At 38.6% G+C, this 24239-nt stretch overlaps 1 protein-coding gene across 2 annotated transcripts; it reads left to right on the top strand.

Annotated features, from left to right (window-relative positions):
• Nucleotides 1-293: 293 nt before the first annotated feature.
• Nucleotides 294-22921, top strand: LOC132114029 (calnexin-like). 2 transcript variants are annotated; one of them, XM_059522143.1, is made up of 15 exons: nucleotides 294-432; nucleotides 9824-10018; nucleotides 10523-10596; nucleotides 11141-11199; nucleotides 14857-14998; nucleotides 15291-15372; nucleotides 16599-16791; nucleotides 16892-17081; nucleotides 17169-17282; nucleotides 18791-18947; nucleotides 19534-19749; nucleotides 20942-21061; nucleotides 21148-21259; nucleotides 21412-21497; nucleotides 21921-22921. In XM_059522143.1, exons 2-15 carry the CDS (start codon nucleotides 9827-9829, stop codon nucleotides 21978-21980), a joined length of 1797 nt encoding a protein of 598 aa, XP_059378126.1. In that variant the 5' UTR covers nucleotides 294-432; nucleotides 9824-9826; the 3' UTR covers nucleotides 21981-22921. The 2 variants fall into 2 exon arrangements, with proteins under 2 accessions (XP_059378126.1, XP_059378125.1); XM_059522142.1 differs by having other exon boundaries at nucleotides 21409-21497.
• Nucleotides 22922-24239: the final 1318 nt, after the last annotated feature.

Genomic DNA, 24239 nt, shown 5'->3' with positions numbered 1-24239 from the left:
GTGTACTTGAGTTATATCTAGCAGATTATGGCAAATATAGTAGGTCATCAGTTTATTGATGGTTTGCACACAACGCACAGTATATATACTGGACACTGCAGAAATAGTAAGAGTAGTATGATAGCACGGCATGTCGGAAACATAGACAGTAAAAGGGTCGGACACAGCAATCCAATAAGCGTCTACTTCCGTGTCCTCGACGGCCAATCAGCGGTGTCCACGAGGTGCAGGTCGGAGGCGGAGACCTCAATCTTTGACAGACATGAAATCTGTACAATCATCATCTCGCACTGTTCGAGAGGCGTGGCTACGCTGGGTACAGTAGCCAATCGGATGCGCGCGGTAGGCGGAGCCTCTTGTTCTAGATTCGTCGTCTATAAGCACACGTGACGCGCTGGAGTCGCAGGCGGAGTGCTGCATCAGAGAGCACGGGTGAGTATGTTAACCTGCAAATATTAGCTTCATTAGACATGCGAGACATTTAGTTTATGTGCAATACGGTTTGCCTATGTATTATTGTCAGAAAGCGGGATTGCATGGTTCAGCCAGAGTTAAAGTAGAATATGCGCGGAGAGCTAAAGGCCATCGAGCTGCTGGAGCTAAGCTAACTGATACAGGTGTCATGTCAATAAAAACAGCCGTGTGATCAATACTTCTCACAGAAACCCACCTCTTGTGATCGATCGTGTGGTTTCTAGTCAGAGGAATGAGATGAAAGCTGAAGTGTGGTTTAATATTGGGTTTGTGGGGGGTTATCTAATGTTAGGGGTGTGAGAGAGATTTGCGAATTAACTGAATGAAGGTAGTCCAACATTAATGTACCTTGTTTCAAGTTAGGCAGATCTCTGCAGATTAAAATGATTATGTACAATTATGTAAGATTTAATTATGAATTATTCTCTTATGTTTAAAGTCAGATGGTAGGTGTTTCTAATATTAAACATATAGTCAGTGCACATGTTTATTTAGTCAAATATCACTCGACCTGACCTTTTGCTTTCAGTTTTGAGTTCATAAATGGAGGTTTGTTTAAATGTTTGGCTGTGTGGGGGATATAATAATGCGGAAAAGCCAAACCGGCTGAACTAGAGCAGCACATGTCAGTTGAAACGTAATTTCCGCCCTTTTAAAGGAAAGGCAGAGGTCACCAGAGAGACTCTGATATTTGCATGGGCCAGAAACATAAATGAGGTTTAGTCCGATTAAAACAAGATAAGACTTCCTATTTCCTTGTAATGAAGGTCATCCCAGCAAGAAAGTGTTTGTGTGGTTCGTTAACATGTAACTAGCACTGTTTTCAGATTCTGGCTCTTTGAATGTAGAGCTCACCTTCGACCTTTACGTATAACCAAAAGATCCCTTTTCTGGTGGTAACTCCTGTCAAGAAGTTTAACGCTTTCCTAACACTGTCACTCAAGTTCCTCGGTGTTGGTGATGGCTATGAAGTTAGTCATTTGAATTATCGACAGTTTTATCAGTTCACTTTATGGCCTGTTTTCATGCTCCGAGACAGAGTCCCACTTCACTGGTGCACTCTGGGAAGGTTGAGGTACCTTCCCCCATCGTCTCAGGCCCAGATCTGTGGCACTCGGGCGTAAAGAGGCTTAACCATGTGTTCTGGAAGTGTATGCATTCACTATTGTGTGCTGAGTTGAACAAACCCCCGGTTAGGCCATGCTGGGACACCACATGTGGCTTAATCTCATCGAAGGCTGTTCTGGACAATCATTTAAGCAGCACTTTAAACAACAAATATCACATACAACCGAGCTGTTGCAGAATAAACTGCAATATGACGATCAAGTCCTGTATCAGCCTGAAGGTGTTTATAATGCAGAAACAACCAGCTGGCTGTGCATGGCTGTTACTCTAATGATAATTATCTGAAATATTGTAATCGAGCATCCACATATAGAGATAAGTCTGTCCTTTCACTGGAAGATCCAGTTAGGATACGTTGATTAGAAGAACAAGACCAAAGATCCAAAAATAAATGAATAACAGTTAAACCGAAGCATGGGTGAATTGTTCCCACTAACTTTTATAACATGCATTTGAAATTAAATGAAAATATTTTAACACCCAAAAGACTTTTTGAGTTTATTGACTTAAACCAATCATTCAGAGTTAAGCTAATAGATTGTTTTGTATTGATTCAGACAAGTTTGAACTCATTAAAGGAAATTAATGACGCTTAGCAACTCTAACAAGTGTTTTTACTGCAGAAATGACAATTTTAGACACTGTTAACATTAGGGATGCACCGATCATGATTTTTCATGGCTGATACCGATTTAAGCAACAAACAAGAAAGAAGGAAAGTGTGCATAAACAAGATGTTTATTTGGTATTTAGTAGACCAAACTGGCTTTTGGCTATTGTAAACAATAACTGTAACCATCTGAAATTAATGGCAGTAACTGCACAGTAAGTAGCCTACATTCAATACAAACACAGATGGTACAGACATCAGCATTTAGCTTTTGTTTTTGAATTGGGTTGAAACTACAGAGAACTGGCCTTAAATGAAAAGATTAACTGTAACCATGTGAAATTAAAGGCAATAACTGCATAGTTCTACAGTCCAAACAACACAATCAACACACATTCAATAAGAGGTTTCTTAATCAGCATTCAGGATTTTAGTTTTTAAATTTGGTTTTAAATTAAAAAAAAAGGTCTTTACCAGTGTCTTTATTTACAGACTAAATAAAAGTATGCTATATAAATAGATTATTCCAAAATGTTAATGATTATTCAATGATTATAATTATTCACAAATATGCAAAGTGTTTCATTCATCCCAAAAAAAAAAATATTAGGGTAATTCACATCTATATTTTTTTAACTTGAGCCAATGAAAAATAAATAACTATTGTCTCAAGTTAAAATATAGATGTGAATCATTACCCTAAATTTAATTGGATGAATGAAAGTTTTTTTCAGTGTGCTACAGCAGGTGATTTTTAAATCAAATTAAGTCGATGTAATTTTAAGGTAAAATAAAAATAATCATCCTAATGCAGAACTGACGTTTACTTCTGGCTTTTCAAACGTGTGTGCAAGTTCTAATTACCGTATTTTCCTGACTATAAGTCGAATTTTTTTTCATAGTTTGGCTGGTCCTGCGACTTATAGTCAGGTGCGACTTATTTATCAAAATTAATTTGACATGAACCAAGAGAAATGAACTAAGAGAAAACATTACCATCTCCAGCAGTGAGAGGGCGCTCTATGCTGCTCAGTGCTCCTGTAGTCTACACTGAAGACATAGAGCGCCCCCTCGCGGCTGTAGACGGTAATGTTTTCTCTTGGTTCTAAATAAATGCGACTTATAGTCCAGTGCGACTTATGTTTTTTTTCCTCATCATGACGTATTTTTGGACTGATGCGACTTATACTCAGGTGCGACTTATAGTCCGAAAAATACGGTAACCAAAAAAAAGTTTTGTCACAGTTTAGTCCATTTAGTTTCTCATCCAACACGTGAGAAGTTGATCTGAACATCTCTTCACGGTCTACTTGTGTTCAGGGTGCGGACCGCTACAGTATACGCTCGTGCAGGAAAGGGACTCTTATTTGTGCGCCAGTACAACAACGGCTGATCGCTTCCTGCTATCTGTGCCTCAGACATGAAGCTCTGCATTTCCAGTGCTGAACTTCTGCCCGTGTCCTGCGCACAGATTTCGAAATACTCTTCCACACAAATGACATGGCGAACGATTACAATGTAGTCTGTGCACGCGAGCGCACTTCTGGAAAAATCGGACGAAAAAAGACCAAAAAAAATAGAAATCGCCTTATAAAACAATGAAAATCATTCACAGTGCTTCCACTTAAATCAGTAAATTGATATTTCATCATATATTGTGCATAATCTGTGTATCGCACATCCTAAATAAGTGGAGATTTAAGACTTGAAACTAGCACAGCTCTGTAGGAAAGTGTTCAGATAGGGATTGTGTAGCAGTCATTTCAGACCTGTCTGAACACAGGACACTAATGTGGATGGCTCTGATTTAATCAGCAGAGCAGATCTCTGCTCAAACTGGATTTGAAGCAGCTCACTGCAGTGTTAAATGTCTTCCTCTTTCAGTCCCAAATGTTGGTTTTATAGCGGGCAGGATGGAGTCCGTCCAGTCCAGAGCTAATGAATCTGCTTTGTCAACCAGGAACCGCTAGACCCCCTCCAGTGATCCTTCATAGAAGAAATGAGTCTGTTCTGTAGTGATGGGTGGTACTGCAGTCTAATTAATGGGCTGATATTGTCCGATAAGTCTGTCTGCTTGAACCATTAACAGAAGTGTTAGTCCACATGTTTTTTTACTTCAAAATCTGCCGCAGACTTGTCAATTTCAGGCATATCCTTCTTAGAAGTAATGTGAATTGTGAGTAAAAGTGTGAAATTACTGTTTCTGTTAGTGCTGAGTAACCTGTTTTCTATTTCAACACCAGTTTTATTTTTAGGCATAAATGATCCTTGTTCACTTAATTTTTTGTTAAATCAAACAGTGGTGGTCTTCACATAGCAAGTGTTTAGCTGCTTTTGTGTGAGTCTGTGTCTCTCTGCATGTTTAATTTAGCTGATGTCTTGTGCTGCTTTAGCTCCGATGCTCTGATTAGCTTTAATAGAGCTGATGATGGAGTGCTGTCTGTAATCTCTCTACCCCCACACATGATCACCAGTTCAGTGAGCAACAGATGGGTCAGGAGTGTATCCTGTGACCCCCAACACACACACACACACACACACGGTGTAGCCCCAGGGATCCTCAATACGAGGGTTGAGTTGGTCTGATCTCAGTGTGGTACTAAGTTGATGTGTTTGTGTGTGTAGTTTAAAACTGCTCAGTAGTGGTCAATCTGGGTGATTTATGGCTGATATCTCAAGAGCAATTATTGTATTCTGTATATTGTTGAATATAAATGTAATAAAAACATTTTTTTAAACAACACCCTTGTTTAGGTGCGTATTAGATGAAAATATGGTCTGCTTAATTTGTCTGGTTGATGTTACTAGTTAGATATAAGGTTACATGGTTACTCAAAAAATAAAACTGACATCACAGATTCAGTGAAACAAATGTATAGACACTAGAATACACAAGATGTGTCACTCGTATAGTTCTGAATGGAGAAAAATGCAATGCTCAATATGGCCGCTCCATCGAAGGAAGCCCCGCCTTCTGAGTAAAAGAGCCAATCACTAATCGGTAAAGTCATGTCACTGCAGCTGCCGTTTGACACGCATGTATACGTAGATGCCTCATTAGCGTGTCTGTGGGCGTTATACGCAAGTCGTCTGCCATATTGAAGGGTCAACTTGACGTCATTCACCATAATAATCAACGAGTATCTATGGTTAGACTAAAGAAACAGTCAGCATTTTGAGACGTGTGCTTGGGACCTTGCATGCTCTCTTAGCCTGAAAAATAAGCTTTTTAACACTATTTGAGCAAAAGAAGCAATTCCATCAGATTTCATTGGTGATTTCAAATATGAAATTTAATCATTAGCTTTGGTGAATCTGTTGTTTCTTCATATAAAAAGGTAGGAGCTGCGCTTGCATGCCCCAAAGATCAAAGATGGCTGCCAAGTGAAACGACTTGACTTAAATAGGCTTTGAAGCAGTGTGTGTTTCGTAGTGAAGCAAGCAGTGTGTTCTTAAACACACGAGCAGCTCCTGATGGAGTGTTTTCAGTTTCTCAAGAGTGGCTACGTTCACAGTGAAGTCTGCTCCTCAAGTTTGGGTCACTAATAACATGCATTCAAAAGGTGCTAACCATCTTCCCGACTTGTAATGAGATGCTTAAACATTTCTGTTTTCAACAAAACAGAAGCTTTAGTGGCATCCCGTGGTTGTCTGACTAATTCTGAACCGCAATTGCAATTTTAAGTTTTTAAGTCAGAAAACCAGTTTAATTGTAATCCTAGTGAGGCTTGTTTGTAAGGTTGGTCCAGTTGTTGGTGTGTACTCCAGTGGACGTGGTTCTTGTTTTGTGGTGGCTGGCATGGTGACGTGTTGTTCCCAGACACTGTTGGCACCGCTGCATCAGTCGCAGTAACCCTAAGTGTGTTAAACTCATTAGCACAACGGTCTGTGTGTGTTTAAACACGACCGAGCTGCACATTTAAGGCTTTCTGCTGTGTTTATTGATACCACTGAGGAATGATCTGACAGCGCTGTAAAGCTCCGCTCTCGAATGACAGTAAGCGAATGATAGTAATCAAACGCTCACACTGAAGAGAGAAAGCAAGGGTTTGTGGGTCTTGTAATGAGATGAAATTAAGGTGGTCATTAGAGTATTTTTATTTGCTTCTGCTGGCTCGCTCCAAATGATGCTTCAGTTGAAGTGATGCTTATAGAGGGCAAACACTAGGATTTATTCACCACAAACACACGTTGCGTGGTAAAATGCTGGTTATTTAGTGTGTGTTTGTAATCTCTTTGGGGTAAATCTTATTAAAGAAAAGGGGCTGATGCTCCTCCGCCTTCCTGAAGTCATGGAGACCCTGAGATGGGAACATGCCCACTGTTTACATCAGCGTGTGCACCTGTCTCTGAGGGCTGGGCACTGTTGTGTACCATGTGATCATGGAAAACAGTGTTTCACCTCGTATGTGATGGTGATGAAGTCCTGATGCATTGTGGGACTTATAGGTCTGGGTATAGTAACAAATTTCATGATTCGATTCGGTTTCGATTTGAATATGATTTGACTTAATTAGGGGTGTGCACGGATAGTCGAACATCCGAATATTCGTTCTGCTCTAATTAGTGTTGTCACGGTACCAAAATTTCAGTATTCGGTACCGATACCAGTGAAAATCCACGGTTCTCGGTACCAATTTCGGTACCAAAGCAAAAATATGCTTATTAAAAAAAGAAACATTTTAGCACTAAAAATAAAACCAATGCCATTCTTTATACTTATTTACAATTGTGTTTAAAGTTTTTCTACAAGTTATATAATTATGAAAAACAGTCAAAAATAAGTTTCACCCAAATTTAATTTGTCTTTTAATTTATGAAATTTAAACACATTTTATTTCTGGTAAATGAAGGGGATTTTCTATTAAAATTAAAACATGTAAGAAATATTGTGATTTTATTTCTTTTAAAAAAATAAAGTTTTATAAATTTTTTCAACAGTACAAGCAGTATCACATACATTTTACTAAATAATAATAAAAATGCCTTTATGTAAAAATTAACTTTTAGGCCTAATGAATGCATATTTGTCATTTTAACTGAACTTAAAACTGGTGGTGATGCTTAAGATATTTTTGGTCATTGATGGTTTCTGTAAAAAAAATAGTAATAGATCATATTAATTAGTATTCATATTAATTATTATTAAAAGATAATACTACTACTAATTCTACTATCATACTAATGTATATCCAATGCACTATTAATTGATGAGCTGCTGGGTTCATGAATATTAATCACGTTGTCTGCGTTCGGTCAAACTGATTTGCTGAAATCAAAACAGGGACGGTACAAAATCAGCGCCAGCCAATAATATTGCCATTTGCGCATTAGCTCCGCCTACTACCGGAGAAACCGGTATGTCTTCTGCTTGTTCAAAAATGAATATGAATAATTCTAAATGAACTCCATTACAGGAAAAGACAATAAAGAATAGTTTACATATAGCGTGTCGATTCAGCGTGGTAAGACTCTCGCTCTCTCTCTCTTTTGCATGTGTGAGAAACTGAAAAGATCGCTTGATGGAGAGAGAACTCTGAAGCTCAGATGCTGAAATTAATGCAAGCGTCATGCGCTTCGGTCTATGTAGTAAATAAACCCGCACGTCTCTGCCATTCATTAATTCACACAGAGACGCGCAGAACACGGATTCATATTTCAAGCAACATTTGCGGCTTAACATTTAACAGATACTGGTCCATATGAAGATTTGATTTGATTAATTTATGCTAACTTTGACAAATTCCATGACTGTCCATATTAAAATGTAAGTTTCATTCTCATGACTGGATTTTGAGATTCCGTCCTCGTTTTCTGCTTCGCGGAAATCATAGCGCTGAACCGGGTTTGAACGGGACCTCGGTACTACCGGTACTTAAAGAAACCTGGTACCGTCACATTTAAAATTTTTTTATTACCGACTTGGTACCGAAGTACCGGGTCTTTTGACAACACTAGCTCTAATTATTCGATAAATAAAAATAATATTTGAATTTAAAAATAAAAAAATAAAAAATTCACAATAAAACCTAATTTGGTCACTTTCTGTGATTCTCCGCGGCATATTTGAAGATGTATGCAAGCAAAAAAGCGATGATTCGGCGATGATCACAGAGAGTCCAGCAAAGACAGTTCTAGCTGGAGCCATGTATTCCACCAGATGAGGATCCCATTCAGTGGTGAAACCAAAACACGAAGCGCTTCACAAAACTTATTCGCTTGGCACACCGTAATTTGAGAGTCCCGACAACGTCTGTGCCATCAGAGCGCGTTTTCTCCGCGGTCAGCCTTACTGTTAACAGACTAAGGAGCCAACTTTCCCCCGATCATGTTTACATGCGTGTTTCTTAACAAGAACATGTAAAACAATAGAGAAAAAAAGATTTGCTGACAGTTTAAAAGTTTCATAGTTAAGTGTAGGCCACGTTCTACAATAGCATTGCTGCAGGCTGCTTTACCTTTTTTCTTTGTTCAATTTTTATTTATTTTTTTGCTTTTAATCTGTACTTTTGTTTGTTTGCACGCATTGTTAAAGGTTTTCAGCTACAAAACACGATGTGCGATGTTCAAGCTTATTGTGTGTAAGCTTGTTCAAAATGACGGAAACAATAAATGTCGCTGAAAAATAACGTCGGTCTCATTAAACTCAATTTAAATAAACGAATATTCGTTTTTTGTGAGCTCAAATATTCGAATGTGATATTTGCGGAAAACGCCCATCCCTAGACTCAATATATTTGAAGATATCAGGTACAGATTTTTCTTAAGGAATATGATCTCTCAGCTAATGCTGTAAACTATACAGGAACCCTGTCATTTGGTACATTACTGTAATAATAAAGGTTCGAACTGTTATTTTGGTGTGTATTTCTAGATATAACAATCAACACTCAAATTTAAAATAGTGGTTTACAAACATTTAAGTTGCGCATAATGCAGTTTTTTATAGACTTTAACTAATTGTTTGTACTCCAGCGATTTGAAGCGTGTTGAATCATTGGCGAAGCCGTCGGTGAGACCGAGCACTCTGATTGGCTGTTTGGCTTAGCAAATAAACATACAGACACAGTGGGTCTTTACATTTCCTTTCATTGTCTCTAGTTCTTTGTTTGTTTGGTATATCTGAGCTTTAAGGACAAACCTCCAGTCTTTGACCACAGGTAAAGGTTTATTTTGTGTCACACTGGCATAATCATATTTTATACTGCAAGAGCTGAGAGAACATATTCAGTTTAACAGGTCTTCAGGAAAATGTTGGGTAGTTTTCCAGAAAATTGATTGATTGAAAGACTGCCAGTCTTAAAGAAACCCTGTATGATTTAAAGGGACAGTTCACCCAAAAATGAAAATTGTCAACATTTACTCATCCTCAAGTTGTTCCAAATCTTCTGCTGAACATAACATAAAAGATTTTAATTTATCTTTTAATTAAATGTGGATAAGCAAACAGTTGATGGTTCCCATTGATTTCCACGAGGGTCAGTACAGTTAAAGCATCACAGGGTTTTAGTTTTTGCGTGAACTATCCTTTAAGAAAACAACATGATAAACCAAAGACAACCAGCTGATTGTCCCGAGCCATGTCTGATTCATTCTCTCTTGTGTGTGTAGACTATGGAGCTGAAGATGCGGTTGTGTGTGGCTCTTCTCTCTCTGAGTCTCTGTCTGGGCCTCATGGGTCATGTGAGGGCGCAGGAGGAGGCCGAAGACATGGAGATGGACGTGGAAGATGCCATCGATGACATGCAAGCGGAAGATGTTGAAGAAGAGGAAGAAAAAGCCCCCAGTCCCCCGCCGGTGCCCACGGTTAGAGCCTTACCTGCTCATACTGCGGCTGATTGTGAAATGTGCTTTACCTAGACATCACACCGGGATCTTCATGCTTTACTGTAGATCTCTGTCCATTCTGTTGAGCTGTCACTCATGTGTTGATCCAGGGACAGAGGTTTGTGGTGTTCAGTAACCGTCTAAACGACCTAAACCAGCTCATAACCACATTAAGCTCAAAATAGCATCCACTTCTTGAGATTTCTTGAGAACAGCCTCAAGTCATAATTGAGATTTAGTCAGAGCAGCAGTTGTCTGTGTTTGATTGAGGAAGTATTTGATCTGCCAATGTCACTTAAAGAGCAAGTTCACATAAAAACTTAATTCTGTCCAGTTTTACTCTCCCTCATGTCAGTTACAAACCTGCATGACTTTATTTCCTTCCTGTAACACATGTCTCTGTGTAAGCTTGAATGTTTTTCAATATAAAATAGTATGCTGGCGTAACTAGGTTAACGTCTTCTCCAAACGTCTTTATTGAAGGTGACGTACAGAGCTCCAGAGCCGATGGGAGAGCACTTCTTTGCCGAGTCATTTGATAAAGGAACACTTCAGGGGTAAGATGTCTGTTATCCTCACAACAGAGAGATCATCTATTGAAAGACTTTAAAAAAATATTTATAAAAAGAAGTCTCTTATAATCTTAAAAAAGGAACATTATGGAATATTACAACTTCATAAAAACTGCTTTCTATTTGAATATATGATTATATGTAGTTTATTCCTGTGATCTAAGGTCTTCAGTGTCACATGATCTTCAGAAATCATGTTAATACGCTGATTTGCTGCTCAAGAAACATTTCTGATTATCAATGTTGAACACAGTTGTGCTGCTGAATATTTTAGTAGAAATTGTGATACACTTCTGTTCTTAAGAACAGAATTAATTTGTAAAATAAATCTTTTGTAACAAATTTCTTAGTCACTTTTAGTCAGAGTAATGCTGCTAGGCTAAAAATTAATTATTTTAAAATAAATTAAACCAAACTTGTGAACAGTAGTGTATATCATTTGAAAATGTTATAGACGTGAGCAAAAAGAGCCTTTGTCAAGTATTTTTCTAGATATACATATATACATATTTTTTTTCCCCCCATCTAGATGGGTTTTATCCCAGGCCAAGAAAGATGGCATTGATGAGGAAATTGCAAAGTATGATGGTAAGTTTCATACCCTACTTTATTTCCTGTTTATCTAAAGTCTAATTACTCGTCTGATTACTAATTAGCAATAATAAGAAAAGATATATTATTTCGTTTCATTTTAGAGGTGCACCGCTTGCAAATTACTTTGGCCGGTTCTGATGTTTTGTAAGTGTGATCTAGCGATACTGATTTTCTTCCTGAGAACTATAATTAACAGTATAGACAAACAAACATCTACTTTTTTTTTTTTCCAAAGCAAATAAGAAATTTGCATGAAATTATGAAACATGCTCTGTGATTGGAAAGAGGTAGAAATAACAATTAACTGAAAATAAACTATGTACAGGGCTTAAAGTATTCCAGCACCGTGCCGGATCTCCGGCGTGTGGCGGTGAGGAAAAAAAATAATAATAATATTTGAGAGCCTGCGCATGCAGTTTAATATTTTCGAGCCAATTTATTTCTTCTACCAATCATATGAGAGGAACGCAGCTTTAACTAACGTTACAAGCCTATCAGAAGCAGAGAAGGGCGTGTCCTTGCAACACTGTTTGATTGACGCCCATACGTCAATGTCATGTTAGCGTTGTCGGGAAAAAAAAAAATGGAGCGCAGATTTATGAAGCCTGGGGATGATGTCCTAGACATAGATATCTATGGTCCTAGACTCCTAGCAATAGATAAAGGACTCAAAAATAAATGGCGCTTTTTGGCAGTTGGTGCAAGAAACAGACAGCACTGGGCTTGTTTCTGCATGATTTGCTCGAGGAAGCTTCTGTATGCCAGCAGCGGTAAGAATGTGCTTGCTGGCTATGATTTATGTGGTGTTCCAGGCAACCCGTAACCCTTGTTTTTCAAACCTTAAACCCGTGAAAGTGCACTGGAATGGCAGTCAAACCCGTGACTTCCCACCCGTGAACTCGTACTAGATCGATGTACTCCGAGTTCTGACGTCACACAGCACGCGAAACAACAGTGACAGCCCCTACGGATTAAACTTACCACGACGTTGCTGGGAGGAGAGACCTGCGCGGGAGGGATTTTTCAGTCCCGCTCCCGCAAAAAATGTTATTTTCTCCCGCTCCCGCCCAAAAAATTCCGCGGGTAAACGTATAGCAGTTTTCTTTTTTTATACATTGCATATTCTGCCTGCTACTCTTTTATTTTTTTTCACTTGCTCCCCTGTTGAATATAAATGTAAAAAAGAATTTTATTTGTTTTATTTGCGTTTAATTAAAAGTATGAACATGAACAAGGAACTTAGAACATAGAAATACAGTAAAAAAGAAATGTAAATAGAAAATATATACCTAATAAATTATATAATAATAATAATAAACCTGGATTTAGTTCATGTTCAAAGGAAAAGTAGTGTATGGGGCCTGCGCAATTCCTTCAAACATTTAACAAAAAAAATCCTTATTCCTCAATAACAAAATAGACCAATTTTAAATATTTAGCTAAATAAATAAAAAAACTGAATTTACAAAAAAAAAAACAAAAAAAAAAACTGTACGACTACTTGTGCCCATGCAGGAATATCATGTCGTTCACTGTTGAGAGCTTCAGTTTAATCCTTTTCTGCTCCAGTATGCGACCGCAAATACTGAAAGCCCTGCGCTAGCTGGAATGCAAAGTACATGGCGACGGCGTGTTTGCTTAATCTCGGAAATTTGTCTTTTCCACCACTGGAGGACATCATCCGGTCTACGTGCTTCTAATCCATCCAATTTGACATTTAAATATCTCGCTATTTCGGAATCGAATTACACGTCGCTGTCTATGGTATCATATTATAAATAAAGGTCTATTTGATTCTAGTTATTTTATTTTGTTAGATATTTCCACTTTTTTTCCAATTTTATTTTCCCGCAACCCGCACACAATAATATCTAGCCGCCCGCGTCCGCATTCACCCATCAAATATTGTCCCGCGCCGCACTCGGTGGTGTGGGTCCCGCGGTACTCCCGCGGGAGTGCAGGTCTCTAGCCGGCAGCAACTATTAGCTGACACACCGTTGTTTATGACTGACCATGTCTGCGATTTAAAAAATACGTGTGTGCACATTTATACCAGAACATGATTTGTCATTCAGAATTTCGCAGCCACTGGTCACCCTGTGTAGAAAACTGGCAGAAGACAAAAAAAGCGTTAACTAGCCTGTTGGTTTCAAATGAACATGCGAGTTACATCCCAGAAAAAAAGTGATAATAGCCTTGATTTCACTTCTAATCTTCAGTTTAGCAGTTCAGTTCTTTAAGCACGTTGAGCACTTAATTATTTAAGCACTTTAAGCACTTGTTATTGTTTAGAAGAAAACACTTTATTTGACATAGTACTTTTAAATAAATGGTGCCAAACATAATCATTGAAGAGATTCATGTCTATCTCATTCTTTTTTAAAAATTTTTAAGCACTTAAGCTCTTGTTACTGTATTTTTGTTATTATCGTCAATATTTGAATTAAGTCTGTCTGTGAAGATTCTCTTCCAACACCCCCCCCCCCCCCCCCCCAAAAGTTCAGGCTCAGGAATTTTTTCCACTTTAACCCCTGTATGTAACAAAACTAATGTAATTTCTCACCGTTTATAAATGGTAATCCCCCCCACCCCAACCTTATTAAATGTCATCTTTCACATCAAATTCTTACATTGTTTCAAGTAAATCAGTTAGAATAATAACTGTAGACTGTAGAGTTGTGAGCATTCAAATGAAATCAGTCTGAACAAACTCCATCTGTCCACTGCAGAGGAAACTCAAGCTGCATCTAAAGTGGCATTAGATGTATTTTCACAGACTGTTTGATGAAATGAAGGGTTGCCATAGATGCATTTACACTCAAAATGTCTAATGCATGAGTCATTTTATAAGATAATATAATTTTATGACAAAGCAAAAAATGCAATGATACTTTTTAATCTGAAACCAAACCACCTGTAGGTGGCGGCAAATGACTGTTTTAATGAGCGAGTCATTGAATCATTCTTTCAACCAATTTGTTCAAAAGGCTGATTCATTCAGAAACAAGGCAAGTGACTGTCTTTATGAATGGGTTTGTGAATCATTGACTCATTCGATTAGTTTATTTTTAGCAATAGCCAAAACTACATTGTATAGGTCAGAATTATTGATTAGTCTTTTATGCCAAAAATCATTAGGACGTTAAGTAAAGATCAAGTTCCATGAAGATATTTATTAAATCTCCTACTGTTAATATATTAAAACTTTATTTTTGATTAGTAATATGCATTGCTAAGAACTTCATTTGGACAACTTTTAAAGTGATTTTCTCTATTTTGATTTTTTTGCACCCTCAGAATCCAGATTTTCAACATCAATGCAAGATTATTTATTCAGCTTTCAGAAGATATATAAATCTCAATTGCGAAAAAAATGGACCCTTATGACTGGTTTTGTGGTCTAGGGTCACGCACGTTATAAATGTGTATATATAACTGTGTGCGAGTTACTCGGTGTGTTTGTCTTGATTTCTTCAAGTCTCTCTCACACTCGCACCACCTCAATACATCCTCCGTTTTCAAAAAAACCTCAATCATTCTCATACAAAAATGTTTGGTGGCCAAGTTTGATTTAATATGACGAGGTTTGCAGGCAATACAAGAACTGTAGATGTGAGATGATCATGAGGCGGTGGTGTGTTTTGTGTGTAGGTAAATGGGAGGTGGAGGAGATGAAGGACACTAAACTCCCGGGTGATAAAGGGCTGGTGTTGAAATCTAGAGCCAAGCATCACGCCATCTCTGCTCTCCTACTGCGACCTTTCACCTTTGACACCAAGCCACTCATCGTCCAGTGAGTATTCGTGTCTGCTCTCGGCCTGTCCATATGAAATGAGTATAAAGAGAATAATGTAGTTAAACTTTTATGAAGTATTGTGAGTTGGACATTGTCGGCGATCTCATGGAAAAGTACTTGTTTTGACACATTTGCTTTGTTCTGATGTGGCCAGTGTTATAGTACAATGGCATTGCTGAAAATGTCACGTTTCGTATAAAGCTCAGCTCAAGACCAACATGAAACCATATACTCAATTTCAAAGCCTTAAAAAGTAAAATAATAGTAATTGTGTGCCATGTTTCGTCAGGTATGAGGTGAACTTTCAGACCGGCATTGACTGTGGCGGCGCGTATATTAAACTGCTGTCTCAAAGCCCTGATCTTGACTTGGTAAGATGCTCTATATGTTCTTTGTTCTGTGATATTATACAGATCACCGTATGATGCATCTTAAGAGTTCCTGCTATACCTGCCCTAGAAATGCTTACACTTTATAGAAAACTTACTTGACTCTCAGTTTACTGAAATGTGAAGATGTGGCATAACCTGTTTCTACGAGCTATTAGATGCTTTTCTGCTTTCTCACATTGTTAACCCTGTTAAAAGCCTTACATGAAGTAACAGTCAGAAGAAAAAAAAGTTTTTTTTTTAAATCAAAAAAAGGTTTGAATATGTGTTTTATTTGAGTATCAATGATATATCAGGCTTTTATGGCTCTTATAGTGAGAATGTGAAGCTTTCACTCAGGAAATGCCTGCGTTTTATTCAGAAGCCCAAACAGAGCAAAAGAAATGCAATTTGGCGCAAATGCTGATATTAAATGTAGCAACAAAAAAGAGATTTAGATATACACAAATGTTTCTCAAAAGCTCAAAAAGCTCTCGCATCATACAGTATTTGATTATCGCATTTTAACAATTTTCTGAAAATGTTGTATGGATGATCAAGTAAACCCTAAGGTGCTTCAGTCAGTCATCATCTTGAAATACTGCTAACAATATAAAACTATTTGGTAAGACTTGTGTCTTTTTTAAACTAATTCTGTTGTAGGAACAAAATATTTCTTTTAAGTCCAATATGTAAAATATACAAGGTGTCATATTGGATATTTATTGATTGGTAAAGAAACGCCAAAATGTGGATATTGCAGGACTCTCTTGACAGTGAAACTGTTTAAAGTCCTCATCAAGACAAACTCTCAAGGACTTGTTTTATAAGATGGACCCAGGAAATGTTTTACCATTTCTTTCGAAAGTAAATCTTTTATAGAATTGTATGTGCAGTACTTGTAATTGTTTTTATTAATTTATTGTATTTTGTGTTGTGTACAACTATATTGTTTTTTCTAATGTATAATCTTTGCTATGAAATAGCTTGTGAAGTTGATGTGGCTGTAAACTTAAACTGCATTCACAACAGATTCTGACAGGTGTTTTCATATAATCACAAAACGTTTTGGACCCGTTTACACCTGTATTTAATAATGCTGACTCTTGTGATCTATGCAGAATCAGGTGACCTGTATTGCGGTGTCTATACATAGTTTAATGATCGCATGTGAGCCGGACACCACTCTTGATGTATGAGATGTGATTGTGTGTGTCCTGTCCTCACAGGAGGAGTTTGTGGATAAGACGCCGTACACCATCATGTTTGGGCCGGATAAGTGTGGTGAGGATTACAAACTGCACTTCATCTTCAGACACAAGAACCCCAAAACCGGCGAGTTTGAGGAGAAGCATGCTAAGAAGCCCGACTCTGACCTGCGCACATACTACACCGACAAGAAGACTCACCTCTACACACTGGGTGACTACACACATCTCCTCCTGCTTCCATTAGCGCCACCTGCTGTCAGAGAGGACATTCTCTTCAATCTGAACATGTGTGTCCATGTGTCCTCCTGCAGTGCTGAACCCTGACAACAGTTTTGAGATCCTGATCGACCAGACGCTGGTGAACAGCGGCAGTCTCTTGAATGATATGACCCCCCCCATCAACCCCCCGGCCGAGATCGAGGACCCCGATGACCTCAAACCAGAGGACTGGGATGAGAGACCCAAGATCCAGGACCCAGATGCCGTCAAACCCGAGGACTGGTGAGACAAGGGTCTTTATGTCTCTGTGTGTGGTCCTGGGGTTCAGAATCGTCCCTATCCTCATTATATGATGTGTGTGTAACTCAGGGATGAAGACGCTCCTGCTAAGATTGCTGATGAAGATGCTGTGAAGCCCGACGGCTGGTTGGACGAGGAGCCGGAGTACATCAGTGACCCCGATGCCCTCAAGCCAGAAGACTGGTAAGGATTTCTCCAATTCATTAAAAGTCTTCAGAAAATCATGAAAAAAAAACACAAAGTTGCTGAAAAACACATTTTTATTCATTTTTGTATCTTTTATCAAAATATATCTTTTTTCCACTTCTGGAGAAACCTGTATAATTAAATATAAAAAAACTGAAATATTATTAATAATAAAAAAAAGTCTACTTTTCACAATCCAATCATGTTGTGATTTTATAAATTCTCAATTTTCATTATTTCAGTTACAAAGTGTTATGGATATTTTAAAATATATTTTATATACACTTTAGATCGTACTTTACCTGCACACATACAGACAACTGATGTATATGAACCTGGAGCACAGAACCAGTTACAATAAAAAAAAAAATTAAATTAAAGGAGCTATGTGGAGGTTTTTACTTAAATAAAATCTTTAAGATCGAGTTTTCATTTGTACATGTATGAGCCAACCATGATGTAAAAAAAAGAATGACACCTCGACTGTCCACCACGGTTGTGTCTATCAGCCTGTAGGCTCAATTGTGTGTGGAGGAGTCGGGCCCGAATTGGCGCGAAAATTCACAAAATGTGACGTCATGCGCGTTCTCGTCTACTTGGGCTTATAACCGTACGGCACGCCAGCCATTATAGTAAGCAGCGGCAATAGAGTTTTCAAATGGACTCTGCGGATGGAAAGAAGCGACCAGCCTCCAGCACAATTCAGACACCCACGGACACTCCTCGTAAGTAAAAAAAAAAAAAAAAAAAAAAAGAGCGTGCACACTGAGAACGAGCATGAGACTGGCTGCAGTTCCTCTAACGGCCACTGGTGTCAGTAACGGTTAGAAATTTCAGAACCTACGCAATGCTCCTTTAATGCATCATCTGAAAGCTGATATTTGAAAATCTGGAATCTGAGGGAACAAAAAAATCTACATATTGAGAAAATAGCCTATAAAGTTGTCCAAATGAAGTGCTTAGCAATGCATTTTACTAAAACATTTTACAGTTTTGATATATTTATGGTAGGAAATTTACCAAATATCTTCAAGGAGCATGATCTTTACTTAATATCCTAATTGTTTTTTTGGCATAAAAGAAAAATCGATCATTTTGACCCATACAATGTGTTTTGGCTATTGCTACAAATACACCCGAGGTACTTAAGACTGCTTTTGTGCTCCAGGGTCACATATACCATATAGCAAATCTCGTCTGTGTTATTGTTTCTAAGTAAATATGATTTTCTATTATATACAGCATATACTCTATAGCATGTCTCCCAGCTCATGAATATCACGCTGAATCACGGGAAACGCTGAGCGCTTACGAGCTGGACAGTGGTGAAGAGAGCTGATTTTATTGAAGAAATTAGAAGCTCATGGGGTGATGAGCTAGATTTAATTGTTATAATTATAGCCTTAACCAAGAGAGCAGCTCAAATAGAAATATGAGGGGCATGTTAAGTGAGGTTCGTTCTTCACTGCCCTCTGCCTGCACTTCATCTCTGCTCGTCTCTTTAGGGATGAGGATATGGATGGGGAGTGGGAAGCACCTCAGATCCCCAATCCTGTCTGTGAAACGGCCCCCGGCTGCGGCCCATGGGAGAGACCAGTGATCGACAACCCCAACTACAAGGGCAAGTGGAAGCCACCCATGATTGACAACCCTAATTATCAGGTAACAGCTCTTTTTGGGTTAATCTTTTTTTGCATTTTGTTTGATTAATAAAACCAGAATCACAATAGATTGCAAATGCTTAAAAAGCTTGAATTTAAAGGGGTGATGAAATGGAGAAGTGCATCGTGTGCTCAGTAGACATGACTCTGTTTGGCTTCAGTGCAGCATCGCAACATTTGATGCATGCAACTAGCTCTAAATGTAATTCTATAATCAACACTTTTCACGATTAGTTCATCTCAGTGGATGTTCATCAACATTATGTGATGGTAAATTAATTATTTTTCTTAATTTACAGTGAAATATAACCGTAATAGTTTTAGTTTTGTATTAAGTAATGATAATGTAACTTTTATATTATTTTATTAATATAAACATAAACAAACAAGCACAGCAAACCTGGATTTAAAAAAAAAACTTTTTGCACTTTATCGCTTTTTAAATCTCAGTTGTCCTCAGGAAAATCGAATCCAGGTCATGCCAGCCCTGTTATTAGCGGTGTTTACTGAGTCCTACAGGTTTAGGAGTGGTGATTTTAAATTCGCTTGTGGAAATGTGGAGGTCTGATGGTTTGTTTGTTTGTCAGGGAGTGTGGAAGCCCAGGAAGATCCCTAACCCAGACTTCTTTGAGGACCTGCACCCGTTCCGAATGACTCCATTCAGCGCCGTCGGTCTGGAGCTCTGGTCCATGTCCTCCGATATCTTCTTTGACAACTTCTTCGTCACCTCTGACCGTACTGTGGCCGAGCGATGGGCGGCTGATGGCTGGGGTCTGAAGAAAGCAGCTGAGGGAGCCGCTGAGGTATATGACATTAGTCTCTCTCTTCTTCTCTTCAAGTGCTCTTCAGTGAGGTGAGAGCGTACTGTTAACTAAAAAGGCACATCTTCATCCAATGCATTCTGCATGCAAAAAAGCATCAGAAACAGAAGCTGCTATCTGACAGTGTGCACAGGTTTTTGTAGTAGTTTTACTACTTGGAAATCACCTCTTCTATGAGAAACATGTTTTTTTTACTTTGCACAAATTTTAATGTAGATTTTCAGCATGTTTGTTCTTTTCACTTTTATATGTTGTTGACGTCTATATGACTTTATGCCAATAGTAATTGTGGAATTATTTTTTCTTCCTCATTTTTTCCTGACTCATGTGTTGTAAATGATGCCATGTGTGTCAGTGGAGCACGGCCATCCACTGAAAATCTGTTTCCACTCACTCCTGAGACTTTCTCACATGACGCAGCACTGGCACGGTCTTTCACAGCGGCCTGCTGTCTCCTCATCAACCCACACACACACACACACTCACACTCCTGTGTCCTTCACACAGCTCTCGTTTGACCTCTGAATCTCTGCACTAAAGGAAGCGGCACACAGTGAATATCTGAATCCCTGGATTCACGCGTGAAGAATTTGTGCCAGTCTGGAGCTGGAAGTGACCTTTTCTCTGACATCCACAGAGCCCTTTGAAATTAAAATTTTCCCATATAAATATTTTCTGGATTCTGTTTTATGGTTAATTTAAAAGCATCTCTAATTGAAAGCATGAAACTTACACAACAGCAGTTTATTAATAATGACATTCTGCATTATACTTTTCCTTAGATTCTGTTTTAATGGTTGAATTAATCAAGAAGCATGTCTAATTGAATTCAACCGTTTTTTTATTTAATTAATTGTTTAAAAATATTACAGTAAAAGGGCCCTGATTTTTTTTTTTTTTTTTCAGAAATTCTTCGTCTGTTTTATTAAAAAAACACAGTGCTAATCGCCTAAAGCCATAAAACATGAACAATTTAATCTTTTGGGATGTAGTCTCAGCATCTCAGAAAAGCATGCCTTGCATGTTAAACTCGAGGGCCAGCTCTGTCCCTGGCTAAAGGACCTCGCAGAAGCCTGTGGTTTTTTTTGTCTGAGCAGCTTAGATTGGTTGTGAGAGACTCTTGGACATGTTAGTAAATGTAAGTGTGTGTGTGTGTGTGTGTGTGTGTTCACAGCCCGGTCTGGTGAATCAGATGATCACAGCTGCTGAAGAGAGACCGTGGCTCTGGGTCGTCTACGTCCTGACTGTGGCTCTGCCTCTGGTGCTCATCATTGTCTTCTGCTGCACTGGAAAGGTAAGTGTGTGTCATTTAAAGTATCCTGACCCTAATGAATGGCCACGGATGGATCTGTAGGATTAATGTCATTCTGTGCCTTACAGAAGAGCTCAGAGTCCACATCTGCTGCCGAGTACAAGAAGACAGACGCACCACAGCCAGACGTGAAGGAGGAAGCCGAAGAAGAGGAAGAGGAAGCAAAGGAAGAAGAATCAGGTCTGATAGATCAACATGTCACGCATCTATTACAACTTTTGTTAAACCCTTCATAGAGTCTGTTTTTTTTCTTTCTTTCTTTAGTTCTTGGTTTATGACCTTGTGAAGGTTGAGTTGTTTCCTTTAATTCGGTGTTGATGTTCCCTCAGAAGCAAAGAAGAGTGAAGAAGAGGAGTCCTCAGGAGAAGCAGAGGAGGCTGCAGGGAGTGACAGCAAAGACGACGGCGATGCATCTGAGGTACAGCGGCTTATGCTACTAGAAAAACAGTGGAAATGTTACACTTTGAGACTCTATAAGCAATTGTTCTTGTTTAGATTCCATACAAAAGGAAGTTAAAAAAGGTTAAAGTCTTTTTATAGGGACCTTCATGTGGATTTGGAAGAAATGGTTTATTTTAGTGAATCAATTTGTCTTCAGCAGTATTTTGTGTGTTCATGTAAGTTAATGTGATTTTTAGCGGTTTAATGGCATTAATTTTTCCCAAATTGATGTCTGAATTGAGGTCCTGATTGACCCCATGAAAATAATGACGGTCCAAGTAGGGCTTTACAGTTGATTGATTGAGAAATGCATTGCAAACTGTTTCAACCAAATATTTGAAAAACATTTGTTCACTACTTTTGTTGACCAAGTCATTTTCTCATATTGTGTCTTGTGTAGAAACCAGAGGATGACGTTCTGAGAAGGTCTCCCAGAAACAGGAAACTGAGAAAGGACTAATGGACTTTCTGAATCTGTTGAAAAGCGCAAAAGTTCCTCTCCTCAAGCGTATCCCAGCATCCCTCTCCTCCCGCTCCATCTTTCCTCCCCTCACTCCCACGTCCCCTCCTTCCCTGTTCTTCTTCTCCATCCTTGCCGCCGTGATGATGGTCAGAACGAACGGGTGCGGTCCGCCAAACAAACGTCTCCTCGAGTGGCCTTGAGGATGTTGATGGTCACCACCGTGATGAGGGCTCTCAAATAGCATAGAAACTTTCCCCATAACTAAATAGGAAACCACAATCTTTGTTACCATTCCTGAACAGTGCATCTGACGATCGCATAAAGATCCTGTTCCTACTCTCAGCTGTCTCTCTCTCTCTCTCTCACACACACACTCATTTCCAGACAGTGTTCCTGAAGCCTAACACATGCCCACTCTTGGTATTGTAAGGTTTACAGGCAAACAGCTTTATTCCTTTGATCTAGAATTACTCAAGAAGCCATAGGCAATAGGAGATCGATTGGATATATTCATTATAAACTGTAAGATTTGCCTCTTGATTGCTTGGATATACACCTAGGTTTTAACACACAAATGAGATGTTTTCCATGAGGTTCATCATTATGTGATGGCGTAGACTGAGCGTCCAGTAAAAGGCCAGAGCGTGTCCTTCATGCAGCCAGATGTGGTGCAGGCGCTCAGTAAGGTGTCCAGGGAGAATGCCAGGTAGATTCGTAGGCTCTAGTGTACTGCCTTACCTGTAGGACACAAAATTTGCTAATATTTTTTTGTTTCTGTGAATGTACTGTGAGTTTTGTCTCTCTTTCTTTCTTTATTTGTTTTTGCTATTCAATTGGACATTTTACTAAATCATGGATTGCTGTACAAATGTGTTTTCTGGTCTTGAACTGATGTAGATCCTAACCTGATCAGCCCAATAACAGGACAATTGACAGTTTTTACTTGGAAAGTTTTACTTTCTTGCCCTCGTAAGCATTTTGTCTGATCGTAACTGTCGAACCGTTTTAACTTTTCTCACTGTGATGTCATATCCTGCCCAGCCAATATTAGCAGCAGTAGCAGCTTCCCAATCGACTGAACCGATCATTTTCACACCATCTTAGAATGAGGACTAAGTGACCGTTTAATCGAAGATATTTCCGATTCAAACTTTATAATTACATTTTTTTATATATATATTACAATAACAAGTGCTTAAATAGGCCTCATTTTTTATGTAAAATGTATGATTTTCTTTTTGCATTTCTTTTTTTACAAGTAAATTTAACGAGTCACCTTTGAAAACTGTTTTCTAGTAAGTGTCACTCAAAAAGAAAACAATGTCCTGGGTGTAAAGCAAGCTGTTGAAATCATTTCCTCAACCATGTCCCATTGACTCCGCCCCTAAATACTTTGACCCCAAAGACATGATAAAGGCACTATTAGGGGCTTACCCTGATCTAACGTGAACTAGTGTATGTAGTGTTGCTTGAAGTTACTTTGTACTCTCAACATGGCAAACCGGACTCGTCTGTTTCTGTTCCATCGAAGCAGTCTTGTGAGATGCCATAACATGAGCTCTACCCCAAGACAGATGAAGAGTTGGCACTTTCAAAGGTAACTGAGAAGAAGAAAATAATCACACATGTAGGACAATATTTGCTGCTCTGCTGCTAAGATCTCATTCTGCTTTCTCTGATGGGCATCATCTCAGACTGTAAATGTCCTGTCTGCACACCTGTGTTTTAGGCTGTTTTTTGTCGTCTTTCTTTTCTTTGTCTTTTGGATTACCATTATTTCACAAATGTATGTAATGATTAGTGTGGATGGATAGAAGGATGGAAAAGCCTTGGGTTGAGTGATTCACTGGCTTCACTGAAGTTGTGGAACTGAGATCATGATTCTGGTCTTGCTGGGACGGTTTGGGAAAAGTCCATCATGTTACTCACAAACTAAAATAAAATAACGATTTGATGAACGATCGACGTGTGTTTCATGAGTGTGGCTTCATGTGGAATTAGGACATTTGTACATGCTTGCTTTATTCAGAGAATAAATCTGGTAAGAATGCCTGAGGTCTTTTTTTTTTTTTCCACTCAAAAGAAACCAGTACATTTCCCCGCCTAATTTATATTGTTATAAGTGTGAAGTAGCTGTATGTTATTATATTGTTTAATCTTCTGAAAATGTGAATTGCCAATGACAAGTCAGATTTCTGGAGGTGGAATCTGCTTCAGTGTCATGAAGTGTGAAGGCTAATAATATTAATGGTCTTA

This window comes from Carassius carassius, chromosome 33 (assembly GCF_963082965.1).
Source record: "Carassius carassius chromosome 33, fCarCar2.1, whole genome shotgun sequence".
NCBI lineage: Eukaryota > Metazoa > Chordata > Actinopteri > Cypriniformes > Cyprinidae > Carassius > Carassius carassius.
The sequence above is the reverse complement of the archived record's forward strand: the minus strand, read 5'-3'. Positions and strand labels throughout refer to the sequence as shown.